The sequence below is a fragment of the Apiospora kogelbergensis genome, assembly GCF_038363985.1.
Source record: "Apiospora kogelbergensis strain CBS 113332 chromosome Unknown utg000003l_segment0_segment0, whole genome shotgun sequence".
Classification (NCBI taxonomy): domain Eukaryota; kingdom Fungi; phylum Ascomycota; class Sordariomycetes; order Amphisphaeriales; family Apiosporaceae; genus Apiospora; species Apiospora kogelbergensis.
Window position 1 is genome coordinate 883160 of NW_027117420.1, and position 23977 is coordinate 907136.

At 50.5% G+C, this 23977-nt stretch overlaps 8 protein-coding genes across 8 annotated transcripts; 5 read left to right on the top strand and 3 right to left on the bottom strand.

The window, feature by feature from the left end:
• Window positions 1–899: 899 nt before the first annotated feature.
• Window positions 900–3830, bottom strand: PG998_004990 (Coatomer subunit beta; the record flags this gene model as incomplete). Its single annotated transcript, XM_066871808.1, has 2 exons — window positions 900–1051; window positions 1106–3830. The coding sequence occupies 2 exons, from the start codon at window positions 3828–3830 to the stop codon at window positions 900–902; spliced, it is 2877 nt and encodes a 958-aa protein (XP_066731905.1).
• Window positions 3831–6786: 2956 nt separating this feature from the next.
• Window positions 6787–7639, top strand: PG998_004991 (calmodulin; the record flags this gene model as incomplete). The annotated part of the gene is made up of 6 exons (XM_066871809.1): window positions 6787–6789; window positions 6889–6945; window positions 7012–7027; window positions 7090–7222; window positions 7283–7503; window positions 7572–7639. The coding sequence occupies 6 exons, from the start codon at window positions 6787–6789 to the stop codon at window positions 7637–7639; spliced, it is 498 nt and encodes a 165-aa protein (XP_066731906.1).
• A 1399-nt stretch (window positions 7640–9038) lies between these two features.
• PG998_004992 (uncharacterized protein) lies at window positions 9039–9670 on the top strand (the record flags this gene model as incomplete). The annotated part of the gene is made up of 2 exons (XM_066871810.1): window positions 9039–9048; window positions 9192–9670. The coding sequence occupies 2 exons, from the start codon at window positions 9039–9041 to the stop codon at window positions 9668–9670; spliced, it is 489 nt and encodes a 162-aa protein (XP_066731907.1).
• Window positions 9671–11072: 1402 nt separating this feature from the next.
• PG998_004993 (uncharacterized protein) lies at window positions 11073–11627 on the top strand (the record flags this gene model as incomplete). Its single annotated transcript, XM_066871811.1, has 1 exon — window positions 11073–11627. The coding sequence occupies one exon, from the start codon at window positions 11073–11075 to the stop codon at window positions 11625–11627; it is 555 nt and encodes a 184-aa protein (XP_066731908.1).
• A 1630-nt stretch (window positions 11628–13257) lies between these two features.
• On the top strand, window positions 13258–13741 carry PG998_004994 (uncharacterized protein; the record flags this gene model as incomplete). Its single annotated transcript, XM_066871812.1, has 2 exons — window positions 13258–13370; window positions 13471–13741. The coding sequence occupies 2 exons, from the start codon at window positions 13258–13260 to the stop codon at window positions 13739–13741; spliced, it is 384 nt and encodes a 127-aa protein (XP_066731909.1).
• Window positions 13742–14789: 1048 nt separating this feature from the next.
• PG998_004995 (uncharacterized protein) lies at window positions 14790–15509 on the bottom strand (the record flags this gene model as incomplete). The annotated part of the gene is made up of 2 exons (XM_066871813.1): window positions 14790–15203; window positions 15426–15509. The coding sequence occupies 2 exons, from the start codon at window positions 15507–15509 to the stop codon at window positions 14790–14792; spliced, it is 498 nt and encodes a 165-aa protein (XP_066731910.1).
• A 2838-nt stretch (window positions 15510–18347) lies between these two features.
• On the top strand, window positions 18348–19228 carry PG998_004996 (Mago nashi protein; the record flags this gene model as incomplete). The annotated part of the gene is made up of 3 exons (XM_066871814.1): window positions 18348–18394; window positions 18595–18880; window positions 19085–19228. The coding sequence occupies 3 exons, from the start codon at window positions 18348–18350 to the stop codon at window positions 19226–19228; spliced, it is 477 nt and encodes a 158-aa protein (XP_066731911.1).
• A 942-nt stretch (window positions 19229–20170) lies between these two features.
• PG998_004997 (Vacuolar import and degradation protein) lies at window positions 20171–21810 on the bottom strand (the record flags this gene model as incomplete). The annotated part of the gene is made up of 4 exons (XM_066871815.1): window positions 20171–20237; window positions 20300–20657; window positions 20869–21089; window positions 21158–21810. The coding sequence occupies 4 exons, from the start codon at window positions 21808–21810 to the stop codon at window positions 20171–20173; spliced, it is 1299 nt and encodes a 432-aa protein (XP_066731912.1).
• Window positions 21811–23977: the final 2167 nt, after the last annotated feature.

A 23977-nucleotide genomic window follows, 5' to 3' on the forward strand; every position in this document is an offset into this window, starting at 1 on the left:
GGATGCCGTGGTCCAAAAACAAGTCTGCCATCTCGACGTGATTCTAATCTACCGCCAATATATCTTATGACTCTATTGGGTTAAAAGCTCGACATATAATCGAAAAGGGAAGAATACAGATCTTGAAGCCCGCCTGCAGCGGGAGCGATGACGGACCGAACCCTAACGGCACATGCTTCCTTTATGCTCGAGGGGTTTGCCAATGATGAAACTGTGGTAACCCCCTTAAATCCGGCTGTTTATGTGTGAAGCTTGACTACTAGCAATAGCTGACCTGATTTGGAGCGGAATCTCCGCTGCTCACGCTCCGGAATCGTATATAACCTTGTATCTCGAAGGTGCCTCAAAATGCTCACTGGAATCATTGAGAAGTGGCCGTGACTGATCCAGAAGATTCATGCCGTCTATTGGGAGGTTATCAGGTAGACTGTAGCCTCAACCCCTGATGTTCCGTCGTTCTCCAACTATTGTATCTCAGGCCAAAGGAAGCCCTATTGGCGACTCGGGCGTAACCACTTCCGGGTCCGTCAGTCTGGTATAACAGACTGGATAGTATCCAGCTTTCGCCTCCGTTGACTCAGTATTAGACCACGGGAGCAGGCATCCAATCAAATAGTTCCAACGCTTTTTGCATTTAATTTTGTCTAGAAAATCAAGGCCACTATTTCGTCATACCCTATATCTCCCGAGAGGCTCTCAGCATCGAATGGATGTACTGGGGGCCCTCTGTGCAAGGGTATTTGCTTGCTCTTTGGTCTAAGAAACAGCCAAACCCTGTTTGGTTTCTAGCTGCCACATGGCATCTAAAATTGGTATCTTGGCCCATTTTGTTATGCCAGGAGGCGCCTCATTAGGTATAAACCACCACACGCTCGCTTTTTCTTTGTGTCTGAACATTCTTAAGCGGCGGCAGTGCCGATCTTGTTCAGTCCCTTGAGACTGCCCAAGCTCAAGGCAAGACCTTGAGAACGGCTTCTTATCCTGACGAAACCTGTGACAGGCCCATCATCACCCTCCTTCTCAATACTCAAATTCGCAAGAGCATCCTCGCCTATGTCATGTCAGCTTATGTGAAGAGTTTTTACATGTTTGGCAAGGTACTTACCGAAAACGCTCCTCGCGTATAAGTTTGCACTTAAGAATTGGCAGTCACCCTTCAAGCTGGCCTCGGGTGTCAAGCAGCTCATGTTGGTGCAAGCCATCAGTTGCTCCAAGAACTCGCGCAGGGTCTTGGCCTTGCTGTTAATGTTGACCTTGTTCTCCCACTCGAACTCAGTCCACATAGTTCTGAATTGCGTTTCGGTGCAAGTGGCGGGCTGGATGTAGTCCATAATATCGACGTGCAAGTCGTTGAGGATAACCACATTAGTGTCAGTACTATGGGCGCCATCGTAAACCACGTTGCCAAAAATGACACCCGTGTCTGTTGATGATACTTTGATGGTGCACTGCACATTGTGGAAGTCGTGAGGTGCAAGGTTTTGCGTAGTCGGCCGCTCAACAACCTTCAAGTCACCAAGGGTGGCAAACTCCACGGAGAGGTTCTGCAGCGTCTCCGTAGTTTGGTTCACCAGTAATACATCGAGGACGATATCGAACTGGTGCACCTTGACGTAGGCTTCGGCATAGACAGAGTCGGAGAAACCAGTAAGCTGCACGACGCGGCTCAGCTTCGATGAGAGGTCCTCAGCAGGAGCATCACCTCCAGTAGCCCTTTCCAGGTCTAGCTCGATCGCATCAGCTCCATCCACTGTGTTCTTCTTGGAGAGCTGTCGAATCTGTACGACATCATCCACTTGAATGGCAGTCTTGGCCTTCTCAAAGGCCTCCTTCGCGGCTCGCTTCTTTTCCTCAACCTGCACCATAGCACGGAAGGCTTTGCGAGTGTCATCCAGGAAGACACTGCCGAGTTCCTTCTTCTGGGAGAACTCGGCCAGAGATCGAACACAGGACATGACACGGTCGACCGAATCCTCATCGATGGGCGCCTTGACAAAGTGGGACTGCCCAACGCGAATAATGGAAATCATGATCAGCATGGCCTCGGCCTTGAGGGCATTCGTGCGGGCATGGTCGGCGGAAATCTCGGCATGGCGCATCACCAACTTGGTAAGCGTCGCCGACAGTACCGTAGCCAGGTAGTAGTCACCATCCAAGATGAGCTGTCGCAGCGGCGGCTTCTGCGCAGCCTTCACAGCCTCCAGCTTCGCGGCAGCTGCAGCAGAGCTGGTCAAAGCAGTCTCGGTAGCATACGTGCCGTCGGCCAAAACCTTGCGTGATCCGGAAGGAGCAGAAGGCTTGGAGTGGCCGTTGACTTGCTCGTCCTCTTTCTTCTCGTCATCACCCTGGTCCAGCAATCGCTGTTCTGAAGCCAGAATTGGGATCTCGCCCAGACTGGCCCGAATTCCCCTCCAAGCATCCCGGATATCCTTCTCCTCGAGGGAGTACTCGCCAATAATCCAGACGATGCCGCGGTATACCTTGCCTGCGCGGACCTCGCTGAGGGTCGCGACCAGACGCTCAACGATGGATGGCCGCAGCTTGGGGAACTTCTCAACCACCTCCTTGACGAAGTTAATGACGTCGACAGCGGATGTGTTGCTGAAATCAGCAATGAAGTCCATCAGTAGATCCACGACACTGGCTGCAACCTCGGAGAACTTGATGGCGCACTGATGAATCGATTGAATGAGCAGTTGGCGGTACTCGGCGTTCTTCTCGTACTCTTGATCGACAGTTTTGGAGAGCTCCTTCTTCAACAGCAACACGACCTCTTCCACGTTCTTGCTGGCAACCATCTCCAAGGCAATGCTCAGAGCCTTCCTTCGCACGTCGATATCAGGACTAGACAAGACTCGCAGGATTTCCATAATAAGATCATCCAGGATGCCCTCGTTCTTCTGGCGCAGCTGGTCGACACGGTCGAGGACGATGAGCTTGACATTGTTGTCTGCTTCCTTGATGCTCAGCTCAATGAACTTGGCGGCAGCAGCCTTGACGGCGACCGGGTTGGATGTCAATGCCGTGAGCGATGAGGCAGCCTCGTAGACGACAGTCGAAGCGCCAGCCTCCAGAAGGTCGAAGATGAGTCTCAGATAACGGGCCTTGTTTTGCGAGTTCTGAACGGCATCTTTGCGGATGAACTCCAACTCCACCAATTGCAACAGCTCCTCCGCGTTGGGAATACCCTCGAAAACATTGCTGAGGTAGGCAAGGGCCTTGTCGTGATCTATGCTGGCCAGGGCGGCGAAAGCATTGCGCTTGCAGGTCGCATCACTTTCTGACTCGAGGAAGGTGGCGATGAGATCTGAGGCGTCGGGGATGAGCGACTGCGAGTGTGTGTAAATGGAGGAGATGGCGTATACGGCATTCTTTCGGACGTATGCGTGTCTGTGCTCGAGACATTGGCGCGCTGGGGTCAGCAGGGGCTCTATCAGCTCGGCTTCTCGCAGCTTGCAGAGGAAGCGTAGTGTGTTGCCCCGGATGTACTCGTTGGGGTGTTGAAGATCGTTTCGGATGCCGTTGCAGACCAGAATCATCTCTTGCTTCAGCTTGCCCTGGGCGTCCAGCTTGGGGCAGATTTCGTAGTAGAAGTACAACAGTTTCTTCAGCGGCTTGTACTTGGAGGGCATGACGAAACGGATGATGTGCATGAGAAGCTGAGGCATAGGATCGCCGTTCAGCATGACAGTCAAGATGCGCTTCATTGTTTCGACCTTGCTTTCGTCGGTTCCCTTCTCCAGCTGCGTGCGCAGCTCTGACATGCTAGGCACATCGGCAGTGTTGTCCTGGTGGACCAAACTGTAGGCGTTCTCCGTAAACGACGACATGATGGGCGGAGGGTGCGGCGCGCGACCGCAGTATCTGGATTTAGTCTGCTGGTAGAGCTACAATGAGCTGGATCAGGCCAGTGTCGTCGTCGGAGTGGTTGTTGAGGATTCGTGGGGGGAGTGATTCGATGGGCCCAATTCCAAGCGGTGGTCGAGGCTCTGGTACACGTATTCAATTTGGGGGAGATGAGTGGGATGGGCCAATTGCGCCGGGATGGCCAGGCTACAGGCTGGAGGGCGGTCAAATGCTGGCTAACAGACGAGAAGTTGTCTGCAATGTGGTCATGCAATTGTGCATGTCAGATACGAGGGTCGACCGATCTGAATTGGCGGCGGTATGAATTATGTGTCGTCAAATGCTGGCTAGCTGCTCCTTAATGGCCAGCTTCGAATTGTCCACATTGGCTTTTGGAGAGCACCAGCTGGCCAGCCTGACCATCTGTCCCTCCCTGATCCTGAGCTGGCGGAGCGCTGCCCCACCAGTCGCCATGGGTGTTCCGAATCGGTTGTTCCGGCTCCGACAGCAGGATAGGTGGCGGCTGGCCTCGGTGGAAAGCCTCAAGCCACCAGCCACATTGGGGTAGTATGAGCCTCATCAATCAATAATCTCTTATTTGCAGCTCCGCTTCATGTCAGTTTCTGTCGGTTAACCCTCAGCTATAGTAGCCGTAGCAGAGGGAAATACCATAAGCATATGACGTCATAGGCTTTTAGGTGACATAGTATAGTGGTCAGTACAACACGTTGTGGTTTCGTACCATCTCGCGTTCCGTGTAGACCCCGGTTCGATTCCGGGTGTCGCCAGCTTTTTGCATTTTCCGGACATCGTTTGAGTGTCAAGTCACTCATTGGAGCAATCGAATTACCGCTTCACTTATCATCCCCTGTCGTCAATGTCCACACTACTGGGGGTACATTCTTCCCTTATTAGATGAGCACGAAGGGAGTCGGGAATCGAAATGTCGATGTCCGTTGGAGATGGTGGCTTCTCATAGTAGATCTACGGCCGGCTGTGTCGAGGAACATGCTTGATGATTTTCTTATCTTGCCCCCCAACCCAAACCCAATGACGCGGTGAATGGCTACTATGAATAGAATTTGCCTATACTAATGTATCAGAAAAGCTAAAACATAAAATATTAGAGATGAGCAGGATACGTTTTCGAGGAAAGAAAGAAGTTACCGAGAAAGGTTCTAAAATATATACAAGTTTAAACATCGTTGACCCTCTATTCAGACAGAAATGAACTGAAAGAATATATATAAAGGTGCTCGGTCGAGTAGTCAGCTTTCACTGCCGCCTCTTTCATTCGATACCGATTTGTCTACACACAGATATATCTTCTTGACACTGGATCAACAGACTAAAATTTTTCTTAATTTTCAAATATTTTTCTACTGGTCCATTCCGTCCTACGTATACCTGTACTTCCCTAAACCGACACACTAGACCACACCATGATCGCCACCCTTCTAAGCTCGAACGAGCTGTTTCTTCACTCGAAAGACCACACGGAACCGAACGGCGATGCGGTATTGCTGGCCTCAATAATTGTAGGCATCGCCTACAGCATGGTCGCCGTAACCGGGGCCATCGTGATCTACAGAAAAGTAAAAGAAGGTGTTTTTCATTCCGTAAGGACGGTTGTCTCATGATCCTCTTGCCCTTCCTGTCGCTCGTGGGTGGTTTACTCTGGCCCCTCCTCTTCACCTTCGCCATCATTCGAGGTTACCTCGCCCGCGTAGACAGTTGTTGAGGCATCAGCGGCGGCAGACAGGAAGGAGGGCCCAAGGCGTGCAAGGCCAAGGAAAGGCCCAGCCTATCACAGCGCCCCCGCCTGCGTACTCTGCTCGGGCGACTCCGTCAGGATTGGAAGCCGGGTTGGCATGATCAAATCCTTGGCAGCTTCTTGAGTGTTGAGTATGCATTGGAAACCCTCACCATTTCTGCTGAGCTCCCCTAAATGGGAAAGAGAGCATTTGATTAGTGCCTTGTCATCGGAAATCAAGGAGCTCTTGTTGTGGGTATATATGAGCCTCATCCATACCAATTGGCTGACTGCTCAACCGACAAGACCTATTCTTAGCAAGAATATGTTATGGAAGTGATAAAAGACTCATCAAACCAGTTTTATTATCTAATGCAACCCATGTGTCCGTCGTACATTCCCTCATAGCCACACCGAAGAGATTTTCCACCGGCGTCAGGCTTGGATCAGCAGTGTTTGGGCCCTAATAACAATCATTGACATACCTTCTGTCAACATCGCACAAGCATTCATGCATGTGAGCATATAGATATCTTAGAAACATTGTATTCGCAATCTCAGCTTGGAGGGTTGTTTGATGTTCGCTTGTCTAGCTGTCAAAGGACAGTTGCGGGGCGGTAGGGGTCCGAATTGCTGCAAGGATTGTCCTAGCCGGACAGCCGTCTGTCGCTGGTGCGTAGACTGCGTAGACTGCGTAGACTGCGTAGACTGCGTAGACTGCGTAGACTGCGTAGACTTACCTAACATTACCTAACCTATCATAGAGCCATTGCCAGATAGATCATACATAGATAGAGGTCTAAGGTGTCGAATGATCCTTGTGTGTCGTCGGCCTGTGTCGATCATGCAATGCGCAACACAGGAGTTCGTTTCATCTCACTAACTTTTGGGGTGGTTTTGTCCCCCCAGTTGGCCCGGCCCGGTCCAAGTGTGCTGGCAGCAAACGCCACATACCACAAACCACAAACCACATTGCTGGGACCCCCCCCACTGCCCACTGGAGACTGGAGGGTATTTATTTCATGCAGCACACCGCGTAGTCTCGCGGCTCTTGACCAAGATAGTTTCACGTTCATAATTCTTTTGTCCTTGCTTGCATCTTCGTCTCGTCTCTGCCGTCCCGTCGCCTAGTCCACCGACTTCTGTTTCTATTAATCGTCTGATCTTTAGACTACCTACTGTCAACCATGGTGGGTCTCGGTCACAACAACCCCTCATGCAGCAGGCAAAAGGGATACGCACATACTATTACCAGCCAGACCAACCGCTAACACCGGAAATTGGAACAGACTAGAATTCTGTCTCAAGAAGAAATCGCCGTCTTCAAGGACTTGTTCGATTCTTATGTGAGTCCCAATTCCAAGTCGCCAGCATACATGCCGGAGCTACGTTGACTCTAACCACCACAATAGGATGACGACAAGGGTGGTGAGTACAGGGCCTGAGAAACACAGGTTCCACACTATGTTCGTCACTAAGTCGACGAATAGGAAACATCACTGTCGAGGAGTTCGCCAAGGTCATGTCCAGCAGCCCCGGGAAGCAACCCACCGAGGCAGAGGTGCAGCAGATCATCAAGGAGGTCGACCTTGACGGCGACGGAACCATCAACTTCAACGGCATGTATCCCCTTCTCCTTCGTCGGGGGTAGTATCCTACACCGAGGACTTGGCACTAACCCAGCATCCCAGAGTTCATCACCATGATGACAGGCCAGCCCTACCCGCCGGTGGTCGATCCGAGCGAGGAGTACGCCAAGGCCTGGAAGCAGTTCGAGCCTTCGATGAACGGCTCCATCACACAGGCCCAATTCCGTCAGCTCATGGCCGACCTAGCGGAGCCCGTCACCGACACCGAGGTTGACCGCTTGGTGAACAACGTGGATGGCGAGGGAAAGATCAGCTGTAAGTGTTTGCCGCCTTCCCCTTGAAAAGGGGTAGAACTAGTCAAGCTAACCCTTCGTGATATATAGACAAGGATTTTGAACATTTCATGAAGCACCGCAATGCCGAAAATGATATTGTCGGTGACTATCAGTAGCTCTCTCCTGGACGCTGATACCAGAGAAATAAAATGCGTTAGGTCGCACAATGTGCCTAGAATAGTGTGCGGAGTAATACTGCAAAGCTGGTCACGACACCGAGCGGTTGGGCTGTGGCGTGTTCAACTGCCCAAAGAAAGGGGGTTGGATAACTTGCCCGCAGCTCTTGAAGTAAAATTCACACTCTTTAGACATTTACACCTCGACTAAGTCGACGCCAGTGTATATTGCCAATTAAGAAGGACAAAGCTCGAACCAAACTGAGTGTTTGAGAAACATCGGCAGAATATATTCAACCTGCAGGCGTCCCCGACCTACGTCTTTCATCCCCCGCATGCTGCAGCTCGCCATTACGACTGGCATCCGGGATTGGTATTACTGTAGACCATGAGTCAACCCTTCAATGCTGTGGTACTATATACTTTATGGTATCCGATCGTGAACATGTACGGCCCTGCGTAGCGACGCTCTCATCGTCGTTAGCCTACCCATGAACCGATGCTGAAGTATCATGAGGACTAGTCCGGCGCAACAGATATGGACGGTACAAAGCATAATTTCCCCAGCTTCTGGTCCCTGCTGCTGACTAGGGTTGCCTCGATATTGTTCCCCATTTTTACCGCCGTGGTGCCCGCATGGATGATGCATGGCTCAGCTCCCGGAACCCTTTGCGCACCATCGTAAATCTAGTAGGCTGGAACACCGATGATCTAATCAGACATAGTTATGCGGTAGGGAAGAAACTAGTAGTATTCGCTGGGCTCCGCAAAACTCTACTGCGGATCACCGTCCGTTACGACCAGGAAAGACGTGATAGTGAAGCTCCTCGATCACCACCGGGCAGATGTCAACGCCGTCCCGGGCTTTGGTTCCAACATGGTATACAGAGCGCTGCGTGTAGCCGCATCGCTGGGCAACATATGCACGTATGGTTCGTTTCCTCGTCGGAAAGGGGGCAGGCGCGACCCTCAAGCCACGGTTGCTCAAGTAATACGGCGGCTTCGGCCGGCGAACCACCCAATCCCTATTTTCGCTCGCCCAATTCCGAGTTTTAGTCGGTGCAACATAGGAAGGGGGTGTTGAAGCATAAGTCGCGCCGGTTTTCGCAATTCGGGATGGATAACACAACATTGTAGGATTTAACGGTCAGCCTTCCAAAAAAAACCAATCTTGAAGATGTTGGCCTATAATGAAAATAATTCGAATACCGGAAGCTGACTGTGCACTAGAATAGAGATACAGATACCTAAGCTGCATGGCCCCATCATAGAGGTGTTAGATAGAAGAAGCTCTTTAACTGGATTTTTGCGATGATGCTATTTACCTAGTTGTTGTCAACACATAATGATACCCTAAGAAAAACATTCCAATCCTGCCCGAATTACGCAGAAATCCACCATGTTGGACCGTAAAAGAAGTACTATAAAAGCAATTCGCTAATGCGATAAAAAATTTGGAAATATTCAGACACAATCATCCATTTCCTACTCTCTGGTCCTCAGCAACAACCTACATTACTATTGTCAAACCTGATCTCAAAATGAACCTCAGCCTTCCCTTTCACTACACGCCAAAATGAAGCTCATCTCGTTAACAAGGTGCTTCTACCCACCATATCATTAGGCGGTCTGTCTCGCTTAGCGTTCGCGGGGCCTATCGCCTCTGAAGTGCAGGCCGTCGAGCCAGGGATCGGAGGGGGCAGCCAAAGCTTCCCGGCCAGCACTGTTGACACCTTTGACCCTGAGGTCGAGGTAGAGGATGGCTTAGAAATTGAGAACCGCGTGGTATCCCCAGAGCATGTTACTGGGTCTGGCACTTTCCCAAGGTCATCATCTACTAGTGTCACAAGTCCCGGCCCTGGTACTCGTCTAAGACCGGGCTTATTCATACCGGGAGGATCGGTTATTTCCCCGGGTCCTAGTATGGGCGGCCATGGGCGCAAGCCGGCCAGAATCTATGTCGGTGATGTGCGCAGGCAGACCACCAAGCCCAACAAGGACGGCGGTCGTGTGTACAAGCCAGCCAAATAGGACGGCAGTGGTGTGCACAGGCAGGCCACCAAGAGCAATAGAGACTAGTTTAATGAGTTATGTATCCCAGATCCGACTTTAGGGTAAGTGATATTCCTGGGGCCGCTAGCCGTCCTTACGCACATCCAGAACAAGGTGGCCTGGGACATAACCTGGCAGAACTATAACGTACATGAAGCAGCTCTTCGGCCAGTTCCCGACCTTCAACCGCAATACACCACAGTGTGATCCCTACATGGGCAGCCCTAACTCCAAGTGATAAACTTGTCCCCTGGGTTACCAGCAACAGGATGTCATCGGTGGTGAGGTAGTCGACAAAGGCGTTGTGGCTCCGAAGCAGGCTGCGGTTGAAGGAGCCAATTCCATAATCTTCCTTTTCAAAAATTGTTCCTTAGAATCTACGTTCTTGGCAGTTAATTATTTCTTTTGTATCCTATCATATTATGAAAGATAATAATTGTACTTGATTATAGCTAATAAAAATTATCTATATGATGCCAAGTGAAACAACGTTCATAAGCCCAATACTCCATCTCGACTCAGCTTCTTTTTCTTCAGCCAGCAGGCTTCTGGGCCGTTATAGTAGCGCCAAAAGAGCGAAGTGCCGTGTCTTGTCACATATTATGAGAACACCGGAGCCGAAATTGACAAAGTACACTCCGAGCTACCACTGCCATATCTTACATTTCAAAAGGGAAAGGGAACGGATGTTGACTCGACGTTCTCCTCCACGTGGGCCACAGTCAAAATTACCAAATGGAACAATAACGGCAAGACCATGCTCCATGTATGCCACGCTACAATACCTCTGTATGGAAAAGCTAGTCAAGTGTGTGTGAAAAAGATAGGGGTCTGGTCCGTCTAGTGAGGAAAATGCAATTATCAGAATTGCATGCAGAAGTGCTCAGGATTACTGAGACACATTCACTACATTTTTATACTTCCGATGATTGGAGACCGTGGAACAGCTGTTGTGTATCCTCACGCATTTATTTCAAAGACCTAGAGAGGACTTAAGAAGCTACTTATCAAGTAGGTGTCTATCCGGACGCCGCTAGCTATTGGTCTTCCGAACCAAGCTGAATCCTCGTCCGCACTCTGGAGGTATGCCTCCCGTAGTCAAGTACGGACCTAAAATGGCACAAAGAAAGGTTCAATACAATCATTTCCTCTTTCATCACATTATAGTGCCTTTGTTTTAATATAATAACTACTCAAACAGCACAAAGCTATAGCCTCAAGCCACCATATGCACCGGGCAGCTGTATAAGAGAAGCAGGCCTTTGCCATCTCTATTTCAGTTCTTAACAACACAATCGAAAGTGTATTGTGCCGTGACTAATAGCTTCAGAAATACAGCGAGCTGAGATTTGAACGGAAAAAAAGCCTCTGGCAGGACAAAATGCAGATCAGCAACTTCTGCCTCGTTTGGCTCATCATCCTGGCGCTCCACCCTGCCTTACGTGCCTTCGTGCGCGCTCTCTTGGCGGTCACATCGTGGGTCATGTGCGTATACATGCTCTATTGGGGCCTGAAGCTTGGGCTATTGCTGGTTGCGGGCACACCAAGCCTCAACTCCAGCTTTCCCTTCGAGAGGATAATGGCCATCACGGACGAGAATGAAGTCTACTATTTCAATAGCGAGACCCCCATCGCTGTCATCCTCATAGGCTGGCTCTTGTGGTACCTTGTCCTAGTGTGCAGTTTTTGTCGTGGCAATACCGCGGGGATGATGTTGGCTGTGTTCGTCCTGTTCTTGGCGACGCTATGCTATCCCGGGATAGAAGCACTTGCGAGCGCAGGGTCCCGACAGCTCTGGGGTCTTGACCTGCCCACGCTTCCCCCCTATTTACGGCGTCATATTCATTTGAAGTGCCACTCACGCCGTCGCGGGTGGCGGGATACACGTGGGAGGCGGCACGGGCACGGCCGCCGCCGCCGCCGCCGCACACAGTAACGGTTACTTTACCAGAAATTACTTTGACATAGAACCAACGGGCCGTTGGGATAAAGCTGCGGCATGTGTGGGAACGGCTCTGTAGAGCGTTTGAGTTTCTACGTCTGAGGACAAGTTTCCAAGGTGGGTGCGGTTGTTTTGCTGTTGAGTATCGAATAAAAGAAGAAGCAAGGGAAAACCCTATTTGCAGGGATAAAAGTTTCGATAGGAAATGTTGTTTGTGAGGATGACGAGAAATGGAGATAGCCAGGAAATCTTAATTCGACACCAGCCGCTGCGTGCAGCCAATCGAGTCCATGGGTCGTCAGTGTGATTCTAATTTTGGTAACTCCGCTTGTCTCAAATGACGATCATCCTGCCCAAGAGAGTTGTTGTGTTATGAGACTAGGTTTCTCTTCTTGCATACGGTTGCTGTAATGTCTCTTCCCTCTTCCGCCCAACCTGGCTCTGAAGTGCCCGTTGCGTTGCTGTGCATTCGGCGTCGGTGGGTTTCTCTTCTCGTATCGCGCCGTGGAGCAGCTGGGAGGCGGTGGCACGGAGTAATAGGCAGATACGATAGCTGGCGTTCGATGGGAAAGCTGCCGCTGGATGTTGAAAAGAGCATGTTAAACTGCCGATTAGGTAATATTGCAGAACAGCCGAAAAGGTCGCACAAACGGCATGTGACCTATCACGGCCTGCCATTCCCTAATTGCAAGGACCAGTCGTTCAATGCGAAACACCAACGCCTCTCTGCCAAAAGCAGCGCCAGCCAAGAGCCAAGGGTGTTTTCCAGAAGGGGTCAATTGATCGGTGGAGCGGCGGGCGGGTTCTGGGCGGGTAGCGACAGGGCGACTTTCTTTAGGGGGCGTTTTAGAGGGTGTCCTCAGAAAGGGGCCAATCAGACCGTCTGGATGGGCCCCCCAGGATTCAGAGACAGGCTTTCAGGACAGGGGCTAGTTTCCAGGGATGGCAGTCTCAATGCACGCCGCGAATTCCGTGTCTGCGTTAGGCGTGTGTCCCCTTCTTCTGCCATCTTGTACTACTACTAGGCCTGTCCCAGAAATGATTGTCTCTGCTCACCACGACCGCTGCTGACCGACGTTCATCTCCGTCTCCATTCCTTTCGATTCATCCCTTCTCTTTCCTCTTCTCTCCTCCTCCTTCCTTCCTTCGACAAGCCATCTTCCCCGAAACGAGAGAGAGAGAGAAAAGCGATTTTTTCATATCCGGTACATACGTTCGCTCACACCCCTCCGAGGTTGTCTCTCTCTTCTCCTTCTCTCTTGTCTTGTCGCTCGTTTGTGGCTGCTCGTTCGGGTCGTCGGCTGTCTGTCGATCTATTTCGTGCTTGGCACCACCATTCGATTGGCCAATTCCCCACAGCGCCCGTTGAAGCCGTCGCTCTTCGTCATCGTGCACCATCTAGAGGCAGGATCCCTCTCGCGCTCTTTGCCTCGGAAACTCCATACGATATCAACGGCCATATACTTCAAGACTTCGGCAACAGCTATTGACTGGTCGCGCCCGACTTCTGCCATTGTACATACCACCACTCTTGCCGACGAACGCCGAGAAGGGACACAGAGAAGCGCGCCACTTTCCAAAACCAGCCCACGATCAGCGAGCACCCACTTTAGTCTGTCCCAAGATGCCATCCATCCTCTTACCTCGCGTCGACTGCGACAAGAACCCCGGGGACCCCCTCTGCGAAAAGCCCTCGAGCGGCGACAAGAAGACACCCATCGTCATCGGGACCGTCGTGTAAGCTTACATGCTTCAACCCTATTTATTATTTGCTTTCTTGGTGCCTTCGTTCGATCCGGTTGCTGACTTGCTGGCCTTTTACCTATGCTTACTGTAGAGGCGTGGCATTGCTCGGACTGTTCATCGTCCTGTACCTTTTCCATCTTCGAAGGAAGCGCAACGACGAGCGCGAATGGCCTAAGGATCCACAGGAACTGGACGACTACGGCTTTGGCTCGGACAGCGCTGGCGGCGTCAAGCCCCCGAAGAACACCTACTCCGGCAGCACGCCCGGCAATAAGAACAACAGCAACAACAACGCGGAAAACCCCTTCGGAAATACCGCCGAGGTAATGGGAGGTCGGGAACAGCCAATGGGCCGCTACTGAGGGCAAAGGGAAGTGGCGAATGGGATGAAAAGTAAAGGCGGAAGAAGAACAAATTTTGAGGCAGTGCCGTCACGAAACCGTCATACGATAGGTGTTATCGGAGTTATATTCGCCAAACTACTGGCACAGGGTTTTTGGTTTTTTTTATGCCCACGGCTGTGGCCGTGACTTGTATTTTGCACACGCAGGATTAACCCCGTGGCGTGAGTGCTATTGAGTCCTTTTGAGTTAATCACGATATGATGCGAGGTTATCTTTCATGTTCTATCTTTACTGGCTCTCAGCCTTCACAATACACCGGCTGCTGGACTTGTCCGCGGGTCGCCCCTTCGGTCGTCCGGGCCTGTCTCGGTTTTCCGTGGGACGGTCAGTTGATGCTCGTGTTGTGGGGAGATTGTTATGTCTCAGTTGCAACGCCCTTACACACCTTGTGCCAGTTAGCCATGAATTATCAACACGGGAGAAAGTCACGTAACACTTCTGAAGGATAATATTCAAGACACTAAGAGATGATCACCGTGACCCAGGAAATAATGGATGTAGGTAGGTTTTTTCAACATCAGAAGAATAATCAGGGCCTTCGAGAGCAGCAAGTTTCGCCAATCCACTTACAACTTGACGTCAGAGACGTAAGGTGGTTCCACGAGCCCTTGGAGTCACTGAACAGTCCAATACCGGAATACAAAGCATACTATCTGCGAGTGAGTTGTGCTTGCTAGTCGCGATCATCAAGTTTCTGTGTCAATTTCATGCATTTCCATAAACTATGCTTGAGTGAGTCCATGATTGTGCTGATGAGACACCCTCCTAACACTTCCGAGACTATGCCGCCTTCAATGGCGAGCATTTTACCTGTTTCCTACCAGCAACTGAAAGGATGAAATCAAGTGAATCCGAGACTGAAAACACAACGGAGAAGAAGAAGGCCCAGTAGAGCTGAGATCGTTGATGGCTTCGTCTTTCCATGCTGCTGTTTTAACCTCGGCGATTTCTCCCAATTCCCTAGAAGATATATTCTTCTAATCACATGACACTGTGCATGTGGCAATCAAATTTCGTCGAACTTGCCATCCCAGCCGAAAATTCCTTCCTCTTCCTTGATCATGGCAGGCTCGTCCTCGGCCTGGACAGGCTCTGGGGCATTAGCGCGACGAGCTCGCTTCTGAACAGCCATGTGGTCAACGTCGCTGTCGTCGTCATCGTCATCGGCCTTCGCGCTGCTGGCAGGGGCCTTGCGCTTACGGCTTCCGGCAGAGGCAGTCGTAGCCTTCTTCTTCTTGGGAGCAGCCGGGGCAAGAGTGCCGCTGCCAGAAGAGACCTGTCCACCGCCAGAGCCAACGGTGTTGGCAATATTGCGGACCTTGCACCAGGTCAACTCAAAGGCCGTCTTGGCCTCCTTGGAGCCCTTCAAGCCTAGAGCGCCGGTGTAAGCATCCCAGTCCATGGATGTGGTGAGGTCCTTCTGCTCCAAAACGAAAGAGAGGTATGGTCAGTTTGGTTACTACTTTTCTTCTTTCCTCTGGCAAACAGAATGCCTTTAATTCTGGGTGTAATGAGTGGCTCGCTTGTCCGAGGGAAGAAGCAAGAGGAAAAGTAACAAGTAGAGTGAGGATTGGCAACGGAACAAAAAGGGCGAGGACCGGACAGAGACTCTTTTCAGGTATCGATTCGAGATAGAACTTACATGTTTCTTCTTGGCGTCCAGAAGCAAGACCGAGATCATTTGGAGATCACGCTCGGAGAGCGAAGTAGAGTTGGAGACGGGCATTTTTTCGGAAGGGTTGGTTGATGAGAGTAGAGATCCGGAAGGCTATTATAATGAATTATGATACGTTAGTACGCTGCTTTCTTACCGTGTAGGGCGAAGAAAGGTGAGGAGATGTGATGAAGAGCGAAGAAATTCAAAGAAGACCTGAAGACGATCGATGGAAGTGGAGATAAAGGATCAGACCGGGAGTGTATGGTGCAAGTGAGAAGAGGGAGATGATTACCTATGGCCAAGTGCTGTGTTCAGTCAAAGGGAGAAGAGCGGATTATTATGTATAGTCGGAAGGAGAGAAGTAGGAAACCGAGTGTTGTTGAAAAGAGAGGGCTTGTGTGTTGTCGAAAGAGGGAGGAAGGAGAGAATATTTTACCTGTGACTTGGTATTGTTTGTAGTTGGAAGCAGAGGAGCGGAACCTCGATAGTTCGTCAGAGGCAGAGACTACAGAAGGAGGGGGATAATTACCTGTAATTGGGTATTGTTTGTAGTTGGAAGCAGAGGAACGGAACCTCAATAGTTCGTCAGAGGCAGAAACTACAGAGGGAGGAAGGAGGGAAATAATTACCTGTGACTGGGTATTGTTTGTAGCTAGAAGCATAAGGGCGGAGCCTCGATAGTTCGTCAGTGGTAAAGACTACAGAGGGATAGGTTGCAGGCACCTCTTAGCATCGTGGGCATTTTACATTGTCTCCATCTGATAACCGAGGACACATTCTTAGTGCAGGGGCTATGCTAATCTTCTCTGTGTCGTTTCAATGGACCAAATGACCGAAGGCAATCAGGGACATATATCGTGAGTTTCTCTACATCCGGAGGGTTAACTGAGATGCAGACGACGCTGGCAGCTGAGGCTGAATCGTCGTGCTCAGCATCCATCATGTCACAAAAGAGCTTCACATATTTTATCACCCGCGAATAGCTCAGACGTAGAGGCTTTGTTATTTGTAATGAACCATAGTTCACCCATCTTGACAGCTCATCTTCTGGGCTTTAATAGAGAACCACCCATAGACCAACCAACAAGGTTATGTGAATTGCAGTAGAAAAGTTTGAGTTACGTTCAATATACATCAAACATCTCTCAGACAGCATTTAGTAAAAGTGGCAAAGGTTCGGTGTCATGAACGCGATATAAAGTCCACGCTTGAGATAAGTTTACAATAGATCCTGGGCTTGAAGTTGTACATTTACAGAATACCCATTATATTCCTTGCTGTGAGTTTTATTTCTGATAAGCTCATATCTTGACATTGAACTAAACAGTAAAAGAAAAAAAAAGAATAAAATAATATTCCTTGCAGTAAGTGGTAATATCACCAGTTCTCGCCCATGATAGGTATCTTAGTATCTTAAAACAGTAGAAGTATAATAACTCTCTCCCTTACTATTAATTCTAGAATTATAAGAATATTTCAGAGCGAGCGATGTTATGATTTACAAGTATTAGGGTGTGATTCCTACGTATAGTATATATTAAAGCCCCTCATGTTTAGCTCACCATCCAGGGGACTCCTGAATGTGCTGTCCAGCACAGAGAAATTTGCCGAGAGCACACACAAAGTTGACGTATTGGTTCTCTCCGGTTCCGTTATGATATGAGAAACTATTAAGTTGCGGCTGATGGGCCAAGTGAGGAGGGAATAGAGTCAAGTCCCTAGTCAAAGCTGTAGGTGAGCAGTGTTTGCTACCAACCCTCGGCATATGTTCAGAAACAAGGTCATATGAAATGTTTGTTTACGATCCTTTCAAAGGAGTTCATATTTTTATTCAGTGCCTAGTCAACCCTATGGATAGGTGTAATCATGTCGGTAACTTTCTGTAGCTAACAAATACCTTCGGTGTGATTTCACCAGATGTTACTTGTCATGTATAAAGAATCTTTCTCATAGTGGAGTTTACAGAGCGTTATGTGTGACCACGCCCCGTAAGCCAGTATGCCTCCTTGTTTTAGGGGCGCGGAACTTTCACGATAAAATGATGCCGTCTACGGGGCTATCATGCCCTGTAAAGTAGGGCGCCTCCTTCCTGGCTTAGATATGGTTACTCTTAAACAGTTAAGGTCAATAATAAGGAACAAACGATGTAAGAGCAACTGTACATCTGCAGGATGCTCCTTTGTTCGACCATTGCCATGACCAAGAGTAATACATATATCGATAACTTAAAACAGTCATAAAATGCACTTGCTTCCCTGGAAATCATACGTACCTCTCCTCTCGCCTTGGTGTATATATTGCCGACTATGGTCACTATCCAGCCCGTCCACCACTGTATTTATGCACGCAATATCTTGATCCCTTCGAATGGCTCTGTCTGCAATAAAGCGATGGGAAGTTGGCAGTGACAATCAGATCTATCAGCCCAGCCGCTCACCTCCTTTTTGCACCGTGTTTCCCACACCTTCCAGGATCAGTATTGGTCATCTGGCCGTACACCATAGAATGCGCCGGTGCTTAGCAGCAACACCAACAGGGAGAGAGGGGGGTCATTGAGAAGAAGATGCTTGGAACAGACCTTTGTGATACGAATGTCGACCTGTTCCCTTTGAGAGACATCCATAATTACCCCTTATTGCACTGTTTGACTCACCGCCTTCTTTTTACGTTTGGGCTGGAAGCTCTTATCCGATATCTTATCTTAGCGCCCGGATAGATGCATATTGTAGTTGGACTAAAGTAGGGCGCTAATCGAGAGTTGTGCCCCACTACAGCCCAGCTGCTCTCGTCACTGAACCAGCCGGCCGGCATCACATTGAGCCATCACTTTATTTCCTGTGACTTCGCGATCCGACCAACAAGCTACCGTACCGCCGAACCCATTCGCGTAAAAGAACGACCACCATCATGGCGAACTCAGCATCCAGCGGCGAGCCTTTCTACATACGGTACTAGTACGTCAACACTGCCTCTTCCCCCGCCTTTCTGTCGATTCCCATTGCGCGCGCACACCTCTGCCACCACGGCAACCCCCCAGCAAGCAGCTCACCCGAACCGGGCTCTGTCACTCGTCGCACATCCGCAATTCACCTCTTTTTCATACCATGCCTCCCCTTGCTGGACCACTAGCTAACCTTACCTCCAACTCAAACAGCTCCGGGCACAGCGGCCGCTTCGGCCACGAGTTCCTCGAGTTCGACATCCGGGTGGTCGGAGATGGGCGCTCGGCAGTGGCGCGGTACGCCAACAACAGCAACTACCGCAACGACAGCCTGATTCGCAAGGAGATGTGCGTCTCCAGCCTTGTCGTCGACGAGATCAAGCGCATCGTCCGCGCCTCCGAGATCATGAAGGAGGACGACGGCAAGTGGCCCCAGAAGAACAAGGACGGCCGCCAGGAGCTTGAGATCCGCTTCGGCGGCGAGCACATTAGTTTTGAGGTACGTCGTTCACTTGCTTTGTCGAAATGCCCGTAAATGGAGGATAGAGGAGACCGAATTCGCGGCTGGAAACCTGTTGTTGCACAGGCAAGAAAGTGGCTTCGTCACGTAGTTGCAATGCTCACCTGTAGATACTGGAGGTGTCAGAGGTTTTCTCGAGCCTTACTTGTTGCGGGCAAATGCTGACCCAAGCGATCGATACAGACAGCAAAGATCGGTTCGCTTATTGACGTAACCGAGTCCGCCGACCCGGAAGGCCTGCGTGTGTTTTATTACCTCGTCCAAGACCTCAAGGCGCTGGTCTTCAGTCTCACGTCTCTACACTTCAAGATCAAGCCCATCTCATGAGCTGTGTGCTAAGCCTACACGTTTTTAACAAGCACCTACGTCCTCCGCAAGCGAGGCATGAGGCATACTGGGTAGCGTTTCCAGTGCAATGGACGGACGCAGAGACGATTGGAAATCGCGAAAGGAGAAAAAAGGGTTTAGTTGCAAATCTCGCAAGAGCGGAGAGAAGCAACTCGAAGACCGAAGAGGGACGAAGACTTGGAATGAGAAGAGGATGTATGATGATGCACAAAACATATGTGCGTGTGGCTTTCATGACTCAGATACACCGAGTCTGATTCGGTTGTCAGTTGTTTATGCGGTCCCCTCCTTGCCTACAGTACCCAACTGGCCAAGGTTGAGGCGAAAAGAAAGGACACCCCCCTGAAACAATATACCCCCCAATGCTGCGCGACGATTTACGAAAAGGAAAGCAATTCGTACGCCGCTATATGCTATATGACAAACAGTCCAAGACCCCTACCCTTCGTCGCCGTTCGCTGATGCTATGTATAATGTGTATATCCTTGATGAGTCCAGCTTGTATGGAAAGTTATCCCAAGGCCCGTTTCATCGTAAATGAAACCAGCCAGCTTGGTTTGCCAATCCATACATACCTGTCATCCAGAAAAAAAGTATTTCAAATCGAAAACCATACCATCTCGAGAAACCAATAATCCATAATGTCGTAGGCCATGGCGTACGTATTCGTGTAAAAGCATAACATAATATGTCGTCTTCGCTGATTCTTCAATATTGCCCACAAGCGGGATCATGTCGAACCAGGTGGGGAAGATTCTCGTCCTCGCTGTTGCGAACATTTATGCGCACATTGGTGGGAAAGGCCGACGATTTCGGCCCCGAGAGATCGTACAAGTTTCACGCCGTATCGAGTCCCGGTCAGCGGGGATGTTGGTTTACATTGCCTTTTGTTTCAGAAGGAATGGTAGACCAGGGAGAACTTTAGCGGAACTCCATGGCTCCAAAGCACCCCCTATTCTCAACATGCTTCAGTTCCAGCTGTTGGAATCTATATAACACGCAAAGCCAAATTAGTAAATCAATCTGTCCAAGGAGAGAATGCATACTCACTTCTCACTCCTGCTGTGGAAATAGATGCCGCTGATGCCCCCCTCCTTCTGGTTGAAGCAGATATAGTAGAAGCCTTCGAAGCTGGCGCCATTGATAGTCCGCACTCTATGGTCGGGCACCAAGAAGTGCTCCTTCCAGCGCATGAATATGTTCTCCTTGTTGTGCAAGTCCTTAATGTGCACGGGTCCCTTCCGGGCGTGCTTAGCGTAAGGGCGGAATGCCGTGAATTTGTTCCAGTGATTGAGATCGATCTTTTCGTTCGCACCCCAGCTGTCGTGCTTCGTGAGGAAATTGTACTTGGACCCGATGATCTCACCCTCAAAGTATGTTGTTAGGGATGGGTTGTCTTCTGTGAGACCTGTTTTCGTTTTCGAATACGCGATAAGTCAGCACATGCAGTTGTCTCTTTTCTTTTTCATTCGGGTAGTATGTATGGGGAAACGCTGACGAGAGATCGGAGCTGGCTCCGATACAGGGGGCTCGCGGATATGGTGTGCTTTGCTTGCGCTTCAAGCAGGAACACTACGCCGCAAGCAAATAAGGGAGTTTATCGAGCAAACGGCACTGACCTTGTATTTTCAAGTACCCGCACATAAACGATGCCTCGAAGTCAACATGTTTAACCTCGACCTGTACATCGTAAATCTGGCGCTCGGACTGCTGCGTCCCATGGAACTTGCTGCCCGGCCGCAGAAACGAAGAGTATGACGTCGGTATTATCTGTGCATTTGGTAAGATATCAACCACCACAACAAGCTTTTGCAAAAATGCGGGAAAGGTCTCGGGAGAACTATTCTTGCTCTCAAGCACAATTGCGGAAGAGACGGCATAGAGCATGGATGGGGATAGAATGCGTACCCTGCGATTGGAGAAGCTGTAGCCCATCGGGGGTCACAATATTCATGCTGTATCATGTTCGACATAACGCTGCTGCCGGCTTCGGCCGTCTTGTCGCTATCGGCCACCGCCGTCGGGGTCATGCCTTCCAACGGTGTCGTAGCAGCGCTGTCCCTGGTTTGCGCTTCACGAACTTGGCCCCTGCCGCCGCGACTCCTACTCGCTGCACCAACCTCTGGTGTTTCTGCCATTTCGTCATCGTCATCTGCGACCTTAGAGGATGTAGATGCTAATGCGCCGTTATCGAGATCGTGATGATGGTGGTGGTCGGGCGGTGCGGGCGTCGTTTGCGCGGTGCTGAACCCGCCGCTCCGTGAGTCGGGTCGGGGCGATTCCGCGTTGGATCGGGAATCCATATCATCGTCCATCGTGACTTGATTATGTGATGTCGATGAGCCGGGCGACATTATGGCGTCTTCGCCACTGCCGCCGTCGGGATGCGTACTGCTGCTGCTGCTGCTCTCTTGTTCGTCAGAGCCATTCCCGCGGACTGCGTCTGCTGTATGCCAGGATGATGAGGAAGTGGTGGTGGATGCACGCCATTCGTCGGGGCACGCAGAGCTATGAGACCGTGGCGGTAACGCTGGCGGCGGATTGCTCGACGGCGTAGGCATGGTTAGGTCTGAATGGTTATGCAAGTAGTAGGTAGGTTATCGTAAATAGAGCTGGCAAGGTCGCCGTTGCTTTTTGGCCGAACGTAGCTTCAGAAATCGCGTGTAGTGCCCCAAAGCTTATTAAATAAATAGCCAATGCAGCAATTAGGCGTGTATTAGAAGAGAAGGGGACAGCCGATAAGAAGTGATACCAATGGTCAAAGATGCGGAAAAGAAGATGAAGAAGAAGCCGCAAACTGCAGTGGTAGTAGCACGATCAAGCACCAGCTACCACTACCTACGCAATGCTGCAGATTCGGGCAGGAAGCGGCGCCACAAGCTTCGTTCCGCCCGGTTGGCCGGTGGTGGTGATGTTCGAGAAGGTGGAAAGGGACAGGGGAGTTGGCTGTCAAAACCACCGGGCCGATTTGGATGGGATGATGCTATCTGTCGTGTTGAACGTGATAAAAGAGGCAGATGGTGACGATCGTACAATACAGTCTGTCAGCCCTGGTCAGGATTGGGGGGGAGGGGCCGATTCGCTATCAATCAATTGCAAAGACAGCCAAGCACCAATATGGGAATGGGAGGTGTCAGTGTCAGTCGATTGTAAGACATACAGACGAACACCGGAGGCAAAAGTTGAAGGGTCTCTGATACAGACAGCATGGGGAATGCAGCTAGCGAGACAGTATTAGACGGTGACAACCATAAGAAGCATAAGAACCATGGCAACATGGAGTAGAAGGTAGGGGTAGGCGGGTGCTTGATTAACAGCACTCAGTCCCCCAGCCCACACCACACAACACACCCCACCCACCTCGGGCCAGCTATCCTCCTGACTGGGAAGCCGGGGGATCTGCCTCTCCATCCAGATAGGCGTCTATGAGAAGTTTTTGTACGGGCAGCTGACGACGAATGCGTCTGTATGTACATAATAAAAATCAGGTGTGGGCGGAGCACAGGGAGTGGATTTGGGGGATGTTTGTTGTAGGTGATCGCTCAACCGCGTAACCCCCCAAGAAACGTCCCCTACGCCCGACAGCAGCAGCAGCACGTCTAAGGGGCAGTTGTTGCACAAGCTTCTTCAATCCACAGACCGCCTTGTCCATGCAAGTATCGTACTGTTCGTGCATGAACCTCCGGGCCAGGGACACAGGTCCTATCGTCAGTCCATGTCGAAAACGCATGATGTTGAGGCGCCACCGCGATAGATCCGAATGTTCGACATGGAATGCGTTCTTTTCTTGCTAGCTAGACAGAAGAATAGGCCGGTTGCTGGAGTTCTTGACAGGCGACATGCGATTGCGGGACCCCCTCGACTGTGGCGTGGGCCCCGACAATACAACGTGGTGTACATACCCCGGGATTTGTCCGTTAGAACCTGGCGGCGTTACAGGGCGGTTTAGGCGGGATCTTGAGCTCCACTGGACGTGCGCAACAGCACCTGAGATGTTGCTACTCATGCGCCATGCGCTGTGCCCTACCTATTGAATGTCTCGACGCTGCATTGTAGGGGTCCAGAGTCAGAGTTCTGTCTGTAGAAGAGCCATATGTGTAGCTTCTCTGTCGTGTGGTCATTGGCTCTATGCCTGGTGTATGTGGCCAAGCCCAAGGAGCTGCGCAGGCGGGTTTTCAAGCCTAGGTATACATATTGTTTGCAGCTAAATAACATCTGCTAGCCGCCCTAGAACCACAAGAATCATCACCCCTAAAAATGACCATTGGCTGGCTATCCCAAGTGCGCGACAAAACCGTCAGGCATTGAGTATGACCATACGCTTCCCCTTCTCATAAGCATGGGACTCTGGCAGTTGGAAGAGTTCACACTTGGCACTCAGAACATCGATACCATCGACCATCGGCCACCCACCATTGACCGTCGTTCATGATAATAGCACGGCGACAAGAGTGCATGTGGACGCCTACGCCATCTGTTCACGGGATATGACGAGTGTGGTGTCCCGTTAATCAAGAGCCGGAAAGTTTGGACCGACTGCCAACGAGGTTCGCGCATGTAGCCTCGAACTCTGATGCTGCGCACGATGGCTGTATGAAAGTCTGATGGGACTTTGACGTTACCGGCTGCTTGGTGAGGTGTGCCGCGCTCAACCTTTCCCCGCTCGGCGGGCGCCAGCGGCTTCCTCTTCTATATTTTTCTAGAACTATTGCTAGCAGGTCATGTTTT